The 19,054-nt window shown below is 50.6% G+C and overlaps 2 protein-coding genes across 3 annotated transcripts in view; one reads left to right on the forward strand and one right to left on the reverse strand.

The window, feature by feature from the left end:
• Positions 1–12,251, reverse strand: FHIP2B (FHF complex subunit HOOK interacting protein 2B). 2 transcript variants are annotated; one of them, XM_081960975.1, is made up of 17 exons: positions 12,113–12,251; positions 10,749–10,827; positions 10,410–10,579; positions 9,688–9,792; positions 7,262–7,384; positions 6,138–6,314; positions 5,777–5,973; positions 4,548–4,659; positions 4,340–4,416; positions 4,023–4,227; positions 3,369–3,538; positions 2,796–2,960; positions 2,170–2,260; positions 1,690–1,833; positions 1,320–1,460; positions 1,056–1,159; positions 1–707 (listed from the first exon to the last, which is right to left on the reverse strand). In XM_081960975.1, the coding sequence occupies exons 1-17, from the start codon at positions 12,161–12,163 to the stop codon at positions 569–571; spliced, it is 2,250 nt and encodes a 749-aa protein (XP_081817101.1). In that variant the 5' UTR covers positions 12,164–12,251; the 3' UTR covers positions 1–568. The 2 variants fall into 2 exon arrangements, with proteins under 2 accessions (XP_081817101.1, XP_081817102.1); XM_081960976.1 differs by having other exon boundaries at positions 5–707; positions 2,796–2,936.
• Positions 12,174–19,054, forward strand: part of NDUFA10 (NADH:ubiquinone oxidoreductase subunit A10) — a 22,140-nt gene continuing 15,259 nt past the window's right edge. The window contains exons 1-2 of the mRNA XM_081961028.1: positions 12,174–12,309; positions 15,277–15,445. Coding sequence (XP_081817154.1) covers positions 12,244–12,309; positions 15,277–15,445 — 235 coding nt within the window. The 5' untranslated portion in view covers positions 12,174–12,243. The remainder of the gene's footprint in view (positions 12,310–15,276; positions 15,446–19,054) is intronic.

The following is a 19,054-nucleotide window of genomic DNA, read 5'->3' on the forward strand; positions in this document are numbered from 1 at the left end:
CCCAAAGGACTCCCACGGGCTCTGGACAGGGGCCGGCCTTTCGCCCGGGCTCTTTGCTGCCTCCGTGTGACCAGAGGAGCAAGCGTAAAAGGAGGCGAAGCGACGGCAATGGATCATCCAGGCACCACAGAAAACTCCTTTTACAAGGACCTCCACGATTTAATCCCGGTGGCTAAAATAAGCTGAAAACAGCCCTCATCTTGCTACTGTTTTTTAGAAGATAAAATCCAGATGCTTCGTCTGGAGCTGTCTGTTCTTGAGGAAGCGGCCAAGAAGATCTCCAGGGTACGAGGCGCCCCTTCTTGAAAGACGACCAGGACTCGGGAAATCCTGGTCAGGCACCAGAAGGCAGGCAACAAAGTTCCAGCCTGGTCAAGGAAGACCGGAGAGGACGTTTCTTGGGAGAGCTGAGCTGGGGCTGCTGACGAGCTGCTCATCCCAACCGTCCCTCCTTGTTTGGAGCCCCTTTTATGCCAAAGACAAGCAGGTGGCAGCTGCCCCAGGAAGTCTGCGTGGGTTGCTCTCAATGGCCGAGAGCCTCGGGGAAGAGGCAGGAGACCCAGAGCTCTCAGCTGGGTGAAGGCGGGCGCGTCTGGCTCTGCCCAGGGGGCCCCTTGAGGGCGGACTTGACAAAGACGATGGCAGCCAGCTCTTTGCAGAATTCCTCCAGCACAATCACCCCCTCCAAGAGCATCTGGTGACCGATCCTATGAAGAGACCACAGGCAAGACATCAAAGGGTGTTTTCCTCTCCGTACTCGGCTGCCCAAGGCCTCGGGGGGTGGGGGGGAAGAGCAGCTTAAGGCGACCAGGACTACCCTTGCATTGGCACCAGAGGCCTCAGGCGGAGCACCCTTTCCCCAAGGCAGCTCACTGCCCTTTGGACACAACAGCTGCCATCAAGGCGACCTTCTCTGGCCACAGTCTGTCCACCACAGGGGTGGGGCCGCTTTGTCTTGGCCACGGCCTCAAGCCTGAAAGAGCTCCGACCGAGCAAAAGCTGAGCTCTGGAACAAACCAAGGGAAGAAGCACCCCGTCTCCTCTGGCCCACTTACGGGTGCTCCTCCGACAACTGCCCCATGAGCTTCCTCCGCACCAGCAGCAAATTGGCGGGGAAGTCTGTGATCCGATGAGCCGTGTGCATCAGGCTGCCAATCACCTGGCAGGAGAGAAAGGGGAGGGAGGAGTCGAGAAGGTTCTCAGCTGCAGCAGCCAGAGAGGACACGGCTGGGCGCCTCTTGGATCCCCTGCAGAAGCTCACGCCCCCCCCCCCCCAGATTCCCACTCTGCTGTGCTTGACACCCCAGGCCAAACGTTACCCTAATCAGCACGGAGAAGAGGGTCCTGCAGCCGGGGGCCAGAGGGAGGTAGGGGTCCAGCAGATACTCGTGGAGGCGAGGGTGGGGGAAGAGGGCCAAGCGGGACAGCAGCGACGTCACCTGCAGGTTCACTGCGTAGGGCTGCGTGGAGAGGGAGAGAGCGCGTTCATGGAGGCAGCCGCCCAGCAGGAAAGGGAACAGGAGGAAGTGGCTGCCTGCGCCAGACCCCCAGGACAAGGGCTGCCAGGTCCTCCACCTGGATGGTCCGCGGAGCCCTCTCCCTTGGAGCCGTTTGCCTTGCTGTCACCGTAGCAGCCTGCGTATTGGAGACTGGAGATGCTCTCCCAGGCGGCTTCCCTCAGCCTCCTACCTGGTGTAAGATCTGGGCCAGCCGGTCAAAGAGCACCTGCAGGAAACGGCCCTCATAAAATGGGGGTCCCGCAAGGCTGGTCTTCTGGGGTGGTTGAACCTGGGGCCACGCCCAGTGCGCAATATTCGCACAGCATTCTTCAAACTGCAAGAAAAGGGATGGCCTGGATGTTTATACTTTTGTAACAAAGTTTTATACTTTGCCCATTTCTGTACGACTTGAAAAGATTGACAAAATGTAAAGTGTCCCACAAAATGCAGAAGGCTGCCAGAGAACCCTTCCTGCTGCTGCTGAGCCCCAAGCCCTCCGCCTGGGATGGGAACCCACATCCTCAGGGAAGAGCCAACACTTCCAACCAGACCGGAAGCAGCTCACTGACTGCAAAGGAGACCAATCCTTACAATGAATCCTGGGCCACTTCAGAAAAACCAATGGCTTCTTTAGGGATGGGGAGCATGGGGAGAGTATCAAGGGACTCACCAGTTCTTTAGCATCGTGGACGTAAGTGTCATATCCTGCCTCCTCCAGGTACGGTGAGGTCTTCACTTCACTTGGCACGAGGCAAAGGAAGCTGGATTAAAAAAAAAACCACGAAGAAGATTGAAGCAGTTAGAGCTCTGCAGACCTGCACTTCCTGCCTGATGGCCCTTCCTCCTTTTTGCCCAACAAGAGAAGCCCACTTTGAGCCCGGCTATGTTCCCCGCGTGCCCCGAAGGTGGCTTGCTTTGGGCTCCCTCTTGGCTGGTCCTGCACCTCCTGTTCATTTCCCTTTGGGATAAACTCTCCAGGCTGAATGACAACCAAGCCGTGTGACCCCTGTGCCAAGGTCAGCTCTCCAGAAGATGCTGGGTTTTCTGCCTGCCCACCACCCTTCAGTACTTTGGGCTGCCAGGCCATTTGCCACTGCTGTCCTCAGAGTTGCTTGCAAACCCCCAGAACTGCCTGTAGACCAAACTGGCCCTTTCACTCTTGCACAACCCCCGCCTGGTGTTCTTAGATGCAGAGCCACAAACTCAGCAAGGCAGTAGGTCTCGACCCTCTTGCTACAGAGGCCTTGCACCTTCCTCTTCCAAAGAGGGATGCAAGCAACTCCACAGAAGCCGCACCTGCTAACTGCCTCCTTCACATCCCTAGGCCCCTCTGGCCGGCCAGGCCCTTCCTCTGGAGCCCAAGGAGCCGCTTGGTTCGGCCTCTGGAGCACGGTGGCTGGGAGTCCATCTGCAAAGTAAGGGTCTTCCTCAAGGTCTCTGCAGGGAGAGAAAGAGGCCGGCCTTGACCCCGTTTTCAAAGTTAGACTCTAATGAGCAAAAACACCACATTTCACGACAAAGACCAACTTCAAAGGGGGATAGGCAGGCAGCACGAGCCGTCCGGGGGTCAGCCCTGGGCATCCAGGCTCATCAGCTGCTGCTGGAGCACAGAGACGACAAGCTCAGCCCAATGCAAGAGGACCAGAGGAGGTCCTCCCTCCCTCCCTCCTCTCCCCTTTCTCCCCTGCCCCGGACTGTAGTTTGGAGGGCGGGGAAGTGTCAACAAAAGCTACTCTGCCACACGACTGCAAAAAAAAAAATGATTTCAATCCATCAAAAGTGGCTCATAGGAATCCAAAGAGCCAGCTGGGGGGAGACTTTTCCTCATCAACGACAAATATGCCCCTATTCCTCCCCCCAGTCACTTACAGCCCCTCTTCCCCAGACTCTTGCTCAGGGACGGCCAGGTCTTCCTGACCAAGCGGAGTTCCCAAGACGTAGCTGCGCTCCTCCAGATGGCCCAGCACCAGGCTCTGCAAGATGCGCTGGTCAGGAAGCCAAACCAGCTCCTCAAACAGCCGCAGCGTGGCCACACTGACCTGCAGCAAGGAGGGGAGGGTCAGCAGCTGGCTCTGGGGAAAGTGGCCTGACGAGCCAGGACACTCGGGCCACGGACACCGCAGAGGAAACCCGGCCTTTATTCTGGCTTTCTCCTCATGCTCTGCTACAGGTTAAGTCGGGAGCAAGATTTGGGGTCCTGGGGGAAACTAGAGCTGGGCCACAACTCCCCAGACTTCCCAATTCTCAGGCCAAAGACACAGCAGACTATGGTTAAGATCCCCCCCCCCCCCCAGCTCCAAAGGGGCTTCCATTTCCTTGCTGACCCTGGGAATTGCGAAGCTGCTCAAATGGAAAACTCGGCTCTCGTTTCAAAGCCTCAGCAGGAAGGAAAGGCTGCTTTGCAGGTGCCCTCAGGTACCTGAGGCAGAGCTAATTCCAGGTATTCAAAATATCTACGGCTTATACTGCACGGCCGCCACTGCAGCTCTGGCAGAAGAGACATGGGACTGGCGCGAGGCTCACCTCATCGGACGGATGGCTGCAGTTCTCAATCAGCTGTGAGCAGAGGCTGGTGCTCTCTTGCCGGCAGGCTGAACCGCTGGGCCCGACGGGATCTACTTCTGCTCCCAGCAGAAGCCCAACCAGCTGCTGAAGGAGGGCAGGAGCATGGACCTGCCTCACCAGCCCCTTCAGGAGGGCTAGTGAAAAGAGAATCCCAGAGTCTGACCTGCCAAGAAAGGACCCACTGAACATAAAAGGGGTTGCTTGGCTGGGCTCCCCTCCAGAGTTCCCTGGCCACGTGACCTGTGCAGCCGAGTGTCCACTCAGCCCAAACTCACGTCTGCAAGTGTTGAGGCTGCAAGGTCTCCAGGAAGAGCCTCCGGCCCACAGTCGTGCTCAGGGCATCTCCAATAACCTGATGGGGTGCACAGTCACAATTAGCCGGCCCTCCCAGCCCTCCAGGCCCCCAGGGGGCGCTCCTAGCCTTGAGGCTGGGCCAAGGAAGAGGAAGGAGGCACAGAGAGAACAGGGGAAAAGGTTTCTTACGGGATGAGCCTCTTTCACGAGACAGTCACAAAAGTCCAGCCAGCCAAAGAAAGCCTGGAGGCCAAGTTTCCCTGGGAAGGAGCTTCCCTCGGCCGAGGGGTCGCTCTGAAGCCTGCAAGTTCAAAACAGAGGAGACTCAACCCAAGGGCACCTCATCCTGCTGGCCTCCTTTGGCTGCAAGGGGCAGAAAAGAGGAGCCAAACTTGGAGAAATGTAAGTGCATTTGTGTGGCTGGTCCTCAGCCTTTCTGCCAAGGCCCCTTTGCTCTCCGTGTCTGGTCTCGTTACACAATTTGTCCTTCCACTTGGACTTGCAACACGGAGAAGCTGCTGAAGGACAAGATGCAAACCAGAAAGGTGAGAACACCTTGAATAGGTGACAATGTAATTCCCCAGATAAGCAGTTTGAATCTAATTCTTATTCTGCCTCCCGAACAAGAGAAAACAGAAGGCAATCATCTCAGTTATTATTTAATAGAGTCCCAGGAAGCTTTAAAGAAAGTGGACACATTTAGGCTACATATAAGTAGTTCTCAACTTATGACAGCAATTGGCACCAGAATTTCTGCTGCTAATCGAAATGGTTGTAAAGTGCAACTTAGCATCACTTAGCACCAATCCCTGCAGTCCTGGTGGCTGTCCTTAATTGAATGCCACAGAATCACAGTCAGAAACTGGCAGGAAGTTGCAAGTCCAAGGTGGGCTCAAAGGTAATTGGTTGTTGCTGGCTTAGCGACAGAGCAAGGACAGGTGTGAGGGCGAAGGGGACACACTGTGAGGGAGAGAGGGTACATAAGGGTGCAAGAGACACAGCAAGGGTCAAGGAAAACAAGTCACTGCGCAGCAAGGGTGAGGGAGGGTGCAGAAGAGGGTCAGGGAGTACATGGAAGACGGGGCACAGGTTGGAGGGGGCGTGAGTGGGTGAGCAACAGGTACAACATGGGTCGCAGAGGATGCACAGGGCTATGGTAGGATATAGCACGGATTGGGAAGGGTGTGCTAGGAGGCAAAGTGGGTGCCACACAGGTGATGAGGCAAGAGTTAGGAGGATGGCAAAGCGATGCGAGAGTGGAGTATGGGTTGGGGAATGCGCAGGGAGGGTGTGGGTCAGAGAGGCTCTGAGGGGTGCACAAAAGGCACAGCGAAAGGTTGGGACGGTTGAGGGAGCAGCGCAGGTGCAAAAGTCTCAGGGGCAGAGATTGTGAGCTCAACATTTTAACAGCTTTGTACCTCCACTGAACTGGTGGAAGCGTGGCAATATCAGCAGGGTTGGTGGTGCCAGGGATGGCATTGTAGAGGGAGCAGAGATAGTCGGCCAGCAGAAGGCACAGCAGGCTGTCTTGGGCCAAGGCCTGGGCAGCGGTTGGATTGTCCACACTGGTAAGAAGCAGTAGATTCTCTTGGGCTTTTAGTGCAACCTTCTTGTTCTGCAAGGAAGAAAAATAACACAATCCCTACAGCCTCCAGTCCTCCTCCTCCTCCACTCAGTTTGTGGAAGGGCAGAGTCAGAGAGAGAGAAGCTCACACTATCTACTCTGCAGGAGGCCTGACCTTCACCTGCCCCAGGGCTACCAGACTGATGGTTTCATACCTTGCTCTTGCACAAGCCAATCAGAGAAGTCACCAAATTCAGCCGGGAAGCAGTGGGGCCCCCTCCGAGGGGTTTCTCTGGACACAGCCCTCCACCCTGTTCTTCAGAAGAAGGCAGGCTCTGGCCAGAGGTCATGCTTGGCTTAGCTGCCAATCCCAGCACACCAATATTCTGGCCCTTGAAAGAAAAGGGGAGAAGAAGGAGATGCAGGTTAGGTCAGGTCAAGATCTATTGACAAATCAAGCATTTGGTTCTAATTTTATGTAACTCTTGTAATTGTTTATATATATATATATTCTTATCGTTAGTAACCCACCAAGAGTCGCCTTAACAGTGAGATGGGGTGTCATGTACATTTAATAAATGAATGAATACAAACAGGCTTAACAAGGTACAATACTCTGGTCTTGCAACAATGATTGGACGTAACCATCACTGAAACCTTCCAAACAAAATGGACCAGCAGTTCCTAAGACAAAGCACCCAGCAATCCCCAATCCCTACAACCAAAAGTAAAAATGAATCCAGGCAATTGGAGCCAGAATGCAGATGCTGAGGAAACATCTCGTCCTTCCGTCACAGAAGAGTCAGAAGGGACACAAAAATCCAGTAAAAGCCCTTTCAGATCGGAAAGAAGCAGGCAGTGACAACAAAGAAGACTTTCTGATACCACACTCAGTTGCACAGCAGTTGTGCCCTCTGAAGTGCATAGTTTGGAGCTGCCTAAGGCTGCTGCTACAGGAGGGGCAGCCTTAGGCAGCCTGTAGCCCAATCATGGCACCACCTTCTTCTCCACCTGCAAACCTACAGCAACCAAGTCCTACATTGTCCATCCCTGTAGAGAAGCAGGGACTCTATGACTGTGGAGTCGGTACCCGGAGACCATGAGCAAAACAGGGAATTAGAAAAACAGGACAGAATGAGAAAGAGTCAAATGCTTTGCCTTTGGTATAAGGGGGGGAGGAGAGGAAATGCTGTCAGGCATTCAAAGTTCAGTTGTTGCAACCTGTTTGAATAAGATAGAAGTCTAGTTATTTCTTCTGATGTTTGTTTTCTGTCCTGACGTAACCTGGCAGGGCTGATACACAGTGTAGAAAGGATCAGTGCACCCAGCAATCCCTTACCTCTAGGACATGTGGCAGGAGAGCAGGTTCTTGCCTGATTTTGGTACACAGAACAGCGATAAACTGCAACACTTCCTTCTCGGGCTCAGGGCCCAATGCATCACCCTGAAGCTGAATAAGTTTCTGCAAAAAGAATCAAAAGGCGTGGCAAAATCATTAACCATCAGAGATCCTTTGGAAAAACCTCAGAGCTGTTAAAGTTGGACACATTTTCTAGTCACTAAGAAGTAGCTCCCTTTTGGAGATCACTTCCGGTTCCTGTAGATGACGGACATGTTGTCTGCTGCTCGTCTCCCCGGTGGGCTCCGTTCAGGAGCACAGGGGGCTCTGGAGGGGTCTCCTGCTGCAGGCTGCTTGCTGAAATCCCTCAGACTCGGCGGCAGCCGGCGGGAGTGTTTCCAGCCTCGCCCCAGGAGTTGGGGAGCGGAGGGGGGGCATGAAACAGCTGTGGGCTGTCTGCCCTTTCGCTGAATGGGCTCTGGGAGGAAAGAGTTAAGCGAAAGAAGAGCGGCTGAAATGCCGGTGGGGAGAGATCCGCCCTAATCTCCTTAATCATCGTTAACAGATAAGCAGCAGACTATTGTAAGTTTCTGTTCAATCCATTTGAAACTGGAAGATTAGAGGGGGGTGTTTCTTTCTCTTTACCCCCTCCCCCCCTCGGACAAAGCAGCATTTGAACTATCTCTCTCTATATCGGAATCGAGAGAGAATAAAGGCTGACTTGCCACTTGTACTAACTATCTGAGAAAGATTGATATCACAGCTGCAAGAGGTGACTGCTGAGCTGTTTTCTTAAAAGGAATTTTTTTTAATGGAACTCCTTGTTCTTCTCCCTGCGAAAGGAGGAGCCAAGATGGCGCCCCTCCATCTTGGTTTTTGTACTTATAAATGAAGCCTGCCTTTTGAAACTACCTTTGGAAAAAAAAAATCTGGTAATTGTCTTAATACCCCCTCTGAAGGTGCTCTGGACCTCTCCTGTTACATGGTCTTCCTGATTAATTTTGACTATTTGACTTTTCCTCTTTCTGGTGTACCTCTGTGCCTGTGAACTGTGAAAGAGAACTAACTTTTTACTTTTGGATTTGCCTGCCGCCTTGGACCGGCACGGCTGCGCACTCCACTGACGCCATTCTCTTTGTAAAAGACTTATTATCTCTGAACGCAGATAAATGGGGCCCAAAAAACCTCCAACAGGCAAGTCATTCTCGGCTCCTGCTTCTGCCACCTCCAGTCCAAGCATGCAGCAGATGAAGATTACTTCATTGTTACAACAAGAAGGGACTGGAGAGAGCTCAAAAGAACTATCTGTTAACCAAATGTTTCAGGAAATTATGAGGGGTCAAAATGAGTTGAAAAAAGAGGTGACAGATCTTAAAGATGAACTCAGAGCTGTACAACAACATATAACAGAAAACAAAGAATGGGGGTGTTGGAGGAAGGGGCAGCTGGATTGGGGGAGGAGGTTAAGGCAGTCCAGAAGGGAAATTTAGAATTGGAAAATTTTATGGCAAAAATAGAACTTGAAAGAATGTCCTTTTTTCTCAGATTCCAGAACCTACCAGACAGAAAATGAAGATCTTAAGGATACTATGAGTACAATTTTAGCAGAATATATTAAGAGAAATAAAGAACAGTTGTGGTGGGATATGGATCTGGTTTACAGAATTAACTCAGCATGTGCTAGAACACACAATGTTACAAGGGAGGTACATGTTAAGTTTCTTAGGAGGACCACGAGGGATGAGGTGCTAGGGGCCAAAGGGAGGGACCATTAAAATATAAAGATAAAGAAATTACCATTCTTAAGCAAATTCCGAAAAAAATAAGGAAAAAAAGGAGGAAGCATTCCTCCTTATCAAAGAAATTATACAATAAAGGAGTTTGGTTTAGATGGTTATTGCCAGAGGGAATGTTGATTTTTTTGGGAGGGAAATAGAATTAATACAGTGGAGGCAGAAGCCTTCATTAAAAAACATAGTTCTCTCCTAGAGGACGAAAATAGGGGAGGTGGTGAAAAGGGTAGTAATGTGCAAGATATGAAGGAGGGGGGGGGGACTGTGGCTCCACCAGGGGACAGGGGGGAGGGAGCAATATCGAAAAGGCTCAGGTCACAAAAATAAATGTATTTGAAATACTATGATAATTGTTGATATACTAGAAAGTGACAAAGAAAGAGAAGATTGAACACATGGTTGATAGAATGTAAAACAAGATTCTGTTTATAAAAATTGTGAAATTTGGGGGGATTTCTACCGCTAGCACGGGAGCTGCCAAAATTTTCTTTGTACCCTTTTCCCCTTTCCCTATAAATGTTTAAAAACCAATAAAATTCTTAAAAAAGAAGAAGAAGAAGTAGCTCCCTTGGCAGAATGGTCGATCTTCAAAACGAACACACAAATTGCTGACTTCCCAAAAAGGGCCCTCACCTGAACAGGCCGGTAAACATTGAAGTAATGCATGAGAGGACTCTGCATCTGCCCCAGCAGGCGACTGAAGAAGAGAAGCACCTGTGACCTCATTCCCGGAGGATACTGTGGGAAGCAGAGAAACAAGGCTCACATTCCATCAAAAATGTCCATCAAAGACCATATTACTTGGCTGCCTTGAATGCTAATGGAACACAGTGATAGTCTGCTGAGCAATAAACTGAAAACAAGCCTCAGGATGTAGGTACAGGTCAGGTGCAATCTCCACAGTCTCCTGCAGAATAATTATTATCAGTAATTTCTTTTCTTGTCTGTTTCTCAATGCATGATTAGGGGCATCTTGTGCAAATGTTAATTGTCAAATCTACCCTGACTTTTATGGTAGGAAGCCAGAGAAACGAAGAGGCTGAAAATTGCAGACCTGACATTATCTTACTCTGATAAATTAAATTAGTACCAATACAACTTTTTAAACCAAACAGAGAAAAATCCAAACAAAGCCACAGTAAAGGGTTTATCTTCATGATTGGTTGGAAGAAGAACGACCTCTATTTGGATGTAGAATCTCTTTAGAGAAACGGATTTGGAAATGATGCCAAGGAGGCCAGAGGGGCATTTCCAGTTGTGTAAATGAAGGTCTGAGTTATGCCCGGAAAAGTCCTCAGGGAAAACACCCCCCACCCCATCATGCCAAAGAAAGAAGGAGCCGCCGGAGGAGCCACCTGGGCCTTCCCCAGAGCGCTGAGCGTCTCCAGGATCCGGTGCTGCAGCAGGTACTCCAGGCAGGGCCCTGTCTCGCCTTCCCGTTGTTGCTTCTCCTCGTAGACCAGGATGTCCAGCATCTGCTTCAGGCGCCAGGGAATCTCCGTCTGCTTGGCCGGCTTCTTCTCATCTGGGGGGGGGGGGGGGGAGAGAAGGGCAGCATCGGTGGCTCTGGCCCTCCTTACAGCCGCCGCCTCCCGAGGCTTCGCACCGACCAGCTTTACCGCTGACCTCCCGCTCCCCTCCACTCCTCCCTCGGGCCGGCCTGTGACCGGAGGCGGAGCTGGACCCCTGCCTACCGGAGGCCTCCAGGTAGTAATGGGTCAGGCCCTTCCAGTGCTCCGTAAAGGCGGCCGGAAGGTCGAGGCGTGGATCCTCCTGCAGCGGGAGAGAAGGCCCGTCAGGCGATCCCCCCGGCCCTCCCCCCTCACCCCCCTCACCCCCACCGCCTCCACGGCCCTCCCCCCTCACACCCCTTCCCCTCACACCCACCACCTCCATGGCCCTCCCCGAACACCCCTCCCCCCGAACACCCACTGCCTCCATGGCCCTCCCCCCTCCCCTCAACACCCACTGCCTCCATGGCCCTCCCCCTCCCCTCCCCTGAACACCCACGGCCTCCACGGCCCTCCCCCCTCCCCTTCCCCTCACACCCACGGCCTCCACGGCCCTCCCCCCTCACACCCCTCCCCTCCCCTGAACACCCACGGCCTCCACGGCCCTCCCCCCTCACACCCCTCCCCTCCCCCTCACACCCACCGCCTCCACGGTCCTCCCCCCTCACACCCCTCCCCTCCCCTGAACACCCACGGCCTCCATGGCCCTCCCCCCTCACACCCCTCCCCTCCCCTGAACACCCACCGCCTCCACGGCCCTCCCCCCTCACACCCCTCCCCTCCCCTGAACACCCACGGCCTCCACGGCCCTCCCCCCTCACACCCCTCCCCCTCACACCCACCGCCTCCACGGCCCTCCCCCCTCACACCCCTCCCCTCCCCTGAACACCCACCGCCTCCACGGCTCTCACGCCCCTCCCCTCCCCCTCACACCCACCGCCTCCACGGCCCTCCCCCCTCACACCCCTCCCCTCCCCCTCACACCCACCGCCTCCACGGCCCTCCCCCCTCACACCCCTCCCCTCCCCCTCACACCCACCGCCTCCACGGCCCTCCCCCCTCACACCCCTCCCCTCCCCTGAACACCCACCGCCTCCACGGCTCTCCCCCCTCACACCCCTCCCCTCCCCTGAACACCCACCGCCTCCACGGCCCTCCCCCCTCACACCCCTCCCCTCCCCTGAACACCCACCGCCTCCACGGCCCTCCCCCCTCACACCCCTCCCCCTCACACCCACCGCCTCGACGGCCCTCCCCCCTCACACCCCTCCCCTCCCCTGAACACCCACCGCCTCCACGGCCCTCCCCCCTCACACCCCTCCCCTCCCCCTCACACCCACCGCCTCCACGGCCCTCCCCCCTCACACCCCTCCCCTCCCCTGAACACCCACCGCCTCCACGGCCCTCCCCCCTCACTTCCCCTCCCTTCCCCTGAACACCCACCGCCTCCACGGCCCTCCCCCCTCACATCCCCTCCCCTCCCCTGAACACCCACCGCCTCCACGGCCCTCCCCCCTCACATCCCCTCCCCTCCCCTGAACACCCACCGCCTCCACGGCCCTCTGCAGCAGCGCTCCCAGCCGGCCCAGTAGCGCCATGGCGCCCCCGCGTCATCCACCCGCGCGCCAACCCGCGTCATCAGCGCGCGACGGGAGGGAGGGCGGGGCCTGGTGCTGCCATGTCCTTGGTTGCGCTGCTGCTCCGCGGGGGCCGCGCTAGGGGGCCCCCCCTGGTCCGTAGGCTGGTGAGGAGGGGGCCGCGGGGGGCGCTCGACGGGGCGGGGCGGGGCGGGGGCGGGGCAAGGCAAGGCAAAGCGGCCCCCGCAGCGCCCGGCCTCAGCCAAGGTCGCCTCCCAGCTCGGCGGCCCCTGCCGGCTGCCTCCCATTCGTTCCCCGTTGACTCCCGCGGCCCTGGGCGGCTTGGAACCGGTGAAGACAGGCAGGAGAAGCGGCGGGCAGAGGGGCCTCCCCGGGGGCCTGGCGGTTCTTCTCAAGGGGAGCCGGGGGGGGGGGCGTCGGCCTTGCTCCGTCCGAGACATCCGGAGCAGCGGCTGCGCAGAGATTGGGGAGGCGGGGGTGCAGCCTCTGTCCCGCGCCCCGCTAAGGTGGGAGACGGAGGCCTGGCGGTCCCTGCCCGCCCGCCCCACCTGTACCGGTTGGGGGGAGTTCCGAGGGCTGTTCCCCGGGGGCTTCATCCCCTCCGCCCCCTCCCGTGTCTCCCACCAGGACACGCGGAGCCCCAGGGGGTCTTGGGCGGGTCGAAGCCCCGGAGGGGAGGCCGCACAGCCCCCGCCCTCAAGGCAGGACACTCGGGGGGGGGTCGCCTTTGACCCCACTCCATAGAGCCCCCTCCCATTTTCCCCAAGCCATGTGGTGTGAGGAAGCCTTGACTTCAGCTCTGCCCAGTCCCCTGTCCCCAGAGCCCCCAGGCCGTGTCTCCCTCCCTCCCCCCAAGTCCAGCAGCCCCCCCACCGCCATGGAGGGTAAGGCTCCTCCTGCCCTGTCCGAGGGATGGGATCGCTTGGGGCCTTCCTGTATGGGAAGGGAAGATTCTGGCACTGCTGAGATGCTAAAAACGGAGGTCAAGTCATTCGCTCCCCTCGCAGGGCGGTGGGCAAGTTCCAAGCAGCCACAAAGCTGATTTACTCACGGATTCCTCTTATTTCGGGAGGGGGCAAATTCTCATTGTACTTCCTCTCAGGGGAGAGGAGAAATACTGACTCTTGGCTGAAAAGAGCTTGTAGCCTCTCAACCCCAACACCTCCCCCCCCCCACTCTACACCAAGGAGCTTTCTTAGAGCAAGGCTCCCCTTTTTCTGAATGGCCCCTATTAATCCTTTGGTCAGTCAGGTTGTTGGAGAAGGATTTCCAGCCATGCAGTCATTGGCACTTGATACGGCAATGCAACTGTTTAGAAAGACAATTCTAATTTCTGTTTAAAAACTTGGTGATTAGTTTGAAATGTCATGTCATTTCAGAGTGTTGATGAGAATTATGCTGTCAGCTACTGATCTGTATTCCTCCCATGGGATGGATCAGGCCATTGATTTTAAATGCTTACAATGGGCCTCTTTTGAAACTTCTGTCTTTGAAGACAGGGGTCTGGTGACTCCCTTTTATTATTCAGGGTGTCTCACCTTTTATGGATGGCTACATTTGTTTTGTTTTTGTTTTTGATTAAACCATGATATCCAAACCTCTCCTTGATACCGTGTTTCCCCGAAAATAAGACAGGGTCTTATTTTCTTTTGACCCCTGAAATAAGCGCTTGGCCTTATTTTCAGGGAGGTCTTATTATTTTTGAGGTGCAGGAGGCGGCAAGCGTGGTCACCTCATGATTGCTGCGGTGTTGATATATTTGGGGGGGAGGGCTTATTTTAGTGCATGTGCTCAAAAGCCCATTGGGCTTTTTATCCAGGAAGGGCTTATTTTGGGGGAAACAGGGTAGATTGCAGGTAGTCCTTGACTTACAACAGTTCATTTAGTAGCCATTCGAAGTTACAATGGCACTGAAAATAGTGGTTTATGACCATTTTTCACACTTATGACCATTGCAGCATCCCAATGGCCATGTGATTTGCATTCAAAGCTTGACGGTTTTTTCATGTATGGTGGACTTGTAACAAGGTTAAAGCTTTTTGGATAAAAATATGGTGGGTTATGCAGAATGTATTTAAGAAAAGAATACAATTCACTCCACAAATGTTTTTATTGGGTATAGTTAAGGATTTTACCAAAGGGGAAACAAAATTGGCCTTGTATATGGTCACAGCAGCTAGGTTGTTGATTGCGCAACATTGGAAAAAAGATTTTTTACCGACAATTGATCAATGGATTCAGAAGGTGGCGGGGTTCGCCGAAATGGCAAAAATCTCAGCTTTCTTAAAAGCTCAGAAACAGGAGGAATATACACAGGAGTGGGCAAAATGGATTGATTATATACAGAATAAATACCAGACTAGGAGTTATTATCTAGCCTTTAGGTAAGAATGTTTAGACCGATAGATGATCAGAGTAAATAGTATATGGGATGTTTGGAATTGTTAGAGTGGTATACAGCGGAAGTCAGGGGGGTGGGTTTGTGTGGGAGGTGGGGGAGGGTTAGGGTGGAGGGTGGGGCAATATATATGTATGAATAAATTAGAAGATGGGACTAATGAAACACTGTTAGGCTAGGAGAAATTTATATTAAGAGTTATAGATGTTAAATTAGCTTAGAAAATGATCAATGTGTTATTATTAATTTAAGAGAAATTTATATAGTGTTTGTTGGGAGGAGAGGGGTTATGAGTAATCTATTTTAAGATGGGGGGAGGGGAGGGGGTAAAGTGTTTGGTATAATATTTGAATGTGAATTCACAATGGGGGGGTATAGCATTTGTATGAGATTTATATTGTGTGGAGGGGGGGTGAAAAGGGGGAAAATTTGTTTGTACAAAACTCTTTTAATAAAAAAAAAAGCTTGACGGTTGACTCATATTTATGACAGTTGCAGTGATTCATTTAACAAACATTGGCAAGTAAAAACATAAAATGGGACAAATTGAATTAACAAATGTTTCACTTAATAACATAAATTTTGTGCTCTACTGTGTGGTCGTAAGTGGGGGACTGCCTGTATTCCCCCCTCTCCAAAATGTGTGTGTGTGTGTAATATTGTAAATAATTTAATAGAACCTAGATGTGTGTTTGACAGACTTTCTCCTCCCCAGGGAAAGATTCCTGTCACTTCACACAGGAACCTCCAGTATGGCTGGGCTGCATATTTATTGGGAGACAGAGCTAGTGCAAAATTCAATCCATACAGCAAAGTCTTCACAGTGGATGGTAATCTGCATTCTGGCACAGCGAACCTCGCCCAACAAGTGGCAGAAACATTGGGTATGTAATGGGCTGTTGGATATTGCTAAACTGTGCTGTATACAGGCAGTCCTCAAGTTATGAATGTAATGGAGGCTGCCAATTACATCCGCAAACGGAGGATTCGTAGGGGTGAATCTCGTAACTTGAACGTGATTGCTCCCTGCTCTCTATAATCGAATGCACACGTCTTTAAGTGCATGAGGAATCTCAGGGTGGGGAAGGCCGGAGGGGGGGGTAGTGCTTCCGGGCCTCCCAAGACCGCCTCCCCCGACCCACTGAGAGATCTCATCCTGCCTGACCGGGTCACTTGCCCTTTGTAGACCTTGATGATCAACAGAGCTGTCTCCTCTCCAGCCTCCCTGCCGTGGTTGTGCCTCAAGCAAAGGCTTGCTGAGGCCTGCAGGGACAAGCGATTGCGTCCCAATAGACTCCAGTCATCTTTGCCAAAAGCCTCCTTTGCCCACGAGAACAGAGCCCGGATCGGGGTCCCTCCGGGGCTCCGTCCTGGTTGGCAAAGGCCTTTCCTCAGGTGAGTAAGATAAGAGTAATTGCCTAAAGCGTCCAGGTATACACATGCAGCTATGGCTTTTGTAATAGAATACAGGTAGCCGTGACTTCAACCGTTCATTTAGTTATTGAAGTTACAGCGGCACTGAAAAGAGTGACTTTATGACCATTTTCAGACCAATGGCCATTGCAGCCTCCCATGGTCATGTGACTTACATCCAGATGCTTGACAAGGACTCATCCATGACGGTTGCAGAGTTCTGGAGTCACTTTGGGACCTTCTGACAAGCAAAGTCAACGGAGAACCCAGATTCGTTTAAAAACCATCGCAAAAGGTGATCACGTGACCCCAGGACACTGCAACCGTCATAAATACGAACCGGTTGCCAAACCTCTGAATTTTATTTTATTTTTTTTATTAAAATTTTAAAATAAATTTTAAGGTTATTTCCCCCCCTTTCCCTCCCTCTTCCCCCATCCCTACCCCTCTTCCCTCCCTCCCTCCCCCCGACCTCCCAGAGCAGAATACGGGGTATAAACATTTAACAACCATACGCTAACATAAGCTAACTAATTTTAACATGTTACTATTCTTGTGCTTTAACTCCCCCTTTATTAAACTAGCTTTGAATAAATTGTAGCATTCCTTATGCCTTCATTCATAAGCTAACTGAAATTTTTTAGTCCGGTATTTCTTTTGAATATAGTCAATCCATCTCCTCCAGTCCAGCTTGTACTTCTCATCTGAGTGGTCCTTCAGATACGCTGAGATTTTGGCCATCTCTGCTAAGTTTACTACTTTTAACGTCCATTCTTGGATAGTGGGCAACTCTTCCTTCTTCCAATATTGCGCCACCAACAATCTTGCTGCCGTCGTTAGGTTCAAAATCAAATTAGTCTCTATAACAGTACAATCTGAAACTATACCTAACAGGAACAACTGGGGCGTAAACTTTATCCTCTTTTTCAAAATATTTTGAATAACCCACCATATTTTTATCCAAAATGCTTTAACTTTTTTACAAGTCCACCAAATATGGTAATACGTGGCACTAACACAGTCACATCTCCAACATTTAGATTGTAGATTCGGATACATACAGGCTAGCCTTTTTGGATCTAAATGCCATCTGTACAGCATCTTGTAAAAATTCTCTCTCAAGTTCTGAGCTTGTGTAAATTTTACATTTCTTACCCAGATCTCTTCCCATGTTTCCATCATTATTGGTTCTTCTACGGACAGTAACTGTCCGTACTGAAACCAGGTTTGAGTTATCCTTTCCTCTGTTAGTACATTCAAAGATTTTAACTGTGGTACACCTCTATCCATACTAAGAAGTTCTGCATATGTAATTACATCTTGTTTTTCTTCTATACTTACGTTCTCTATAGCGTGCCTGGGCACCCCCCACATAGGTATCTTATCATTTAACCTATATTGATATTTTTTCCAGACACGCAATAAAGCATTCCTTAAAATACGACTTTTAAAAATCTTATCCACCTTCTTGTCATATATTAGATAAATATGCCAACCATATACCAGATCATAACCCTCAATATTCAATATTCTATCCTCTGTTAGGTTAATCCAATCGCTAATTGTTGTTAAAACTACTGCTTCATAGTATAATTTTAAGTTGGGCATTTTTAAGCCTCCTCTTTCGCGTATATCTTGCATTATTTTAAGTTTTATTCTCGGTTTTTTCCCTGCCCAAACAAAGTTGTTAATACTTTTCTGCCATTCTTCCAAATTTGCGTCTTTTTAAAGTATTGGTATCATTTGAAAGAAGAATAGAAACTTAGGCAAAACATTCATTTTAACTGCTGCTATCCTTCCCAACTAAGACAATTGTAGTTTTTTTCAGGTATTCATTTCTATCTGTATTTTATGCCATAATGGTTCATAATTGTACTTATATAATTTCCCATTTGCGGTTGTAATATAAATTCCTAAATATTTAACCTTTTTTACTATCTCACATCCTGTTACTCTTTCTAATTCTTTTTTTTTTTTGGTCCGTAGTCATATTTTTAGCTATCATCTTTGTCTTCCCTAGATTTACTTTGAAGCCAGATACTTGACCATATTGATTAATTATATTCATTAAACCTGTAACTGATTCCCCCGACTGGGTTAAAGTTACAACCAAGTCATCCGCAAATGCTCTCACTCTATATTCGTAGTGCCTAATCTTAATTCCTTGTAATTCGTCAGACCCACGTATTCTATTCAACAATTCCAGGGTTAAAATAAACAATAGTGGAGACAAGGGACACCCTGTCTTGTTCCTTTTTCAATTTTAAAAGATTCTGTTAAGCCTCCATTAACTATAATTTGTGCTGTCTGTTTCTGGTATATTGCTTTGATAGATTGCATGAAATGCTCTCCGAACTGCATCTTTTGTAATATTTTTATTAAAAATTGCCAATTGACTTGATTGAATGCTTTCTCCGCATCTAAAAATAAAAGCACTGCCAGGACTTGATTATTCTTTTCCAAATATTCCATTATATTGATAATTTGTCTTACATTACTTTTCATTTGTCTCCCCTGTATAAAACCAGACTGATCATTGTGAATCGTTTGTTGTGCAATTGGCATTAACCTGTTTACCAGTATTTTAGCAAAATTTTTATAATCTGTATTAAGTAATGAAATAGGCCTGTAGTTTTTTGGCTGGGTAGGATCCTGATCTTCTTTTGGAATCAAGGGAATAAAGGCTGTTTTCCAGGATGGTGGAACCCTGCCTTCCATTTGGATTTTATTAAATAATTCCCTAAGAGGTTCCACCATTTCTAGTTGTAACTTTTTATAATAAACTGCTGTTAAACCATCTGCCAGGAGCTTTGCTGATTTTTAACTGCTTAATTGCCAGGAAGATTTCCTCTGTAGTTACAAGTTGATTCAATCTTCCCCTTTGCTCATCTGTTTTCTTTCTCCAAATATCGGTCTATGTCTGACCCTTGTATTTTGTCACCAGCATACAATCTGGTGTAAAATTCTAAAAAAGTCTTTTTAATCATATCCTGTTGAAAAACTTCTTTCCCTTTGTATTGTACTTTCTCTATATTACGAGATCTTTGTTTTTTCCTTAACATATATGCTAACCATCTACC

The sequence above is a fragment of the Natrix helvetica genome, assembly GCF_964273705.1.
Source record: "Natrix helvetica genome assembly, chromosome: 8".
Lineage (NCBI taxonomy): Eukaryota > Metazoa > Chordata > Lepidosauria > Squamata > Natricidae > Natrix > Natrix helvetica.

What these genes read in the sequence shown, in the direction of transcription:
- FHIP2B (XM_081960975.1), bottom strand. Translation starts at nt 12,163, where the DNA reads ATGGCGCTACTGGGCCGGCTGGGAGCGCTGCTGCAGAGGGCCGTGGAG. An exon ending in CAGCCTCAACACTTGCAGAC is followed by an intron (nt 4,228 to 4,339) that starts GTGAGTTTGGGC and finishes CTTTCTTGGCAG; the next exon opens with GTCAGACTCTGGGATTCTCT. An exon ending in TCCACGATGCTAAAGAACTG is followed by an intron (nt 1,834 to 2,169) that starts GTGAGTCCCTTG and finishes CTTTTCTTGCAG; the next exon opens with TTTGAAGAATGCTGTGCGAA.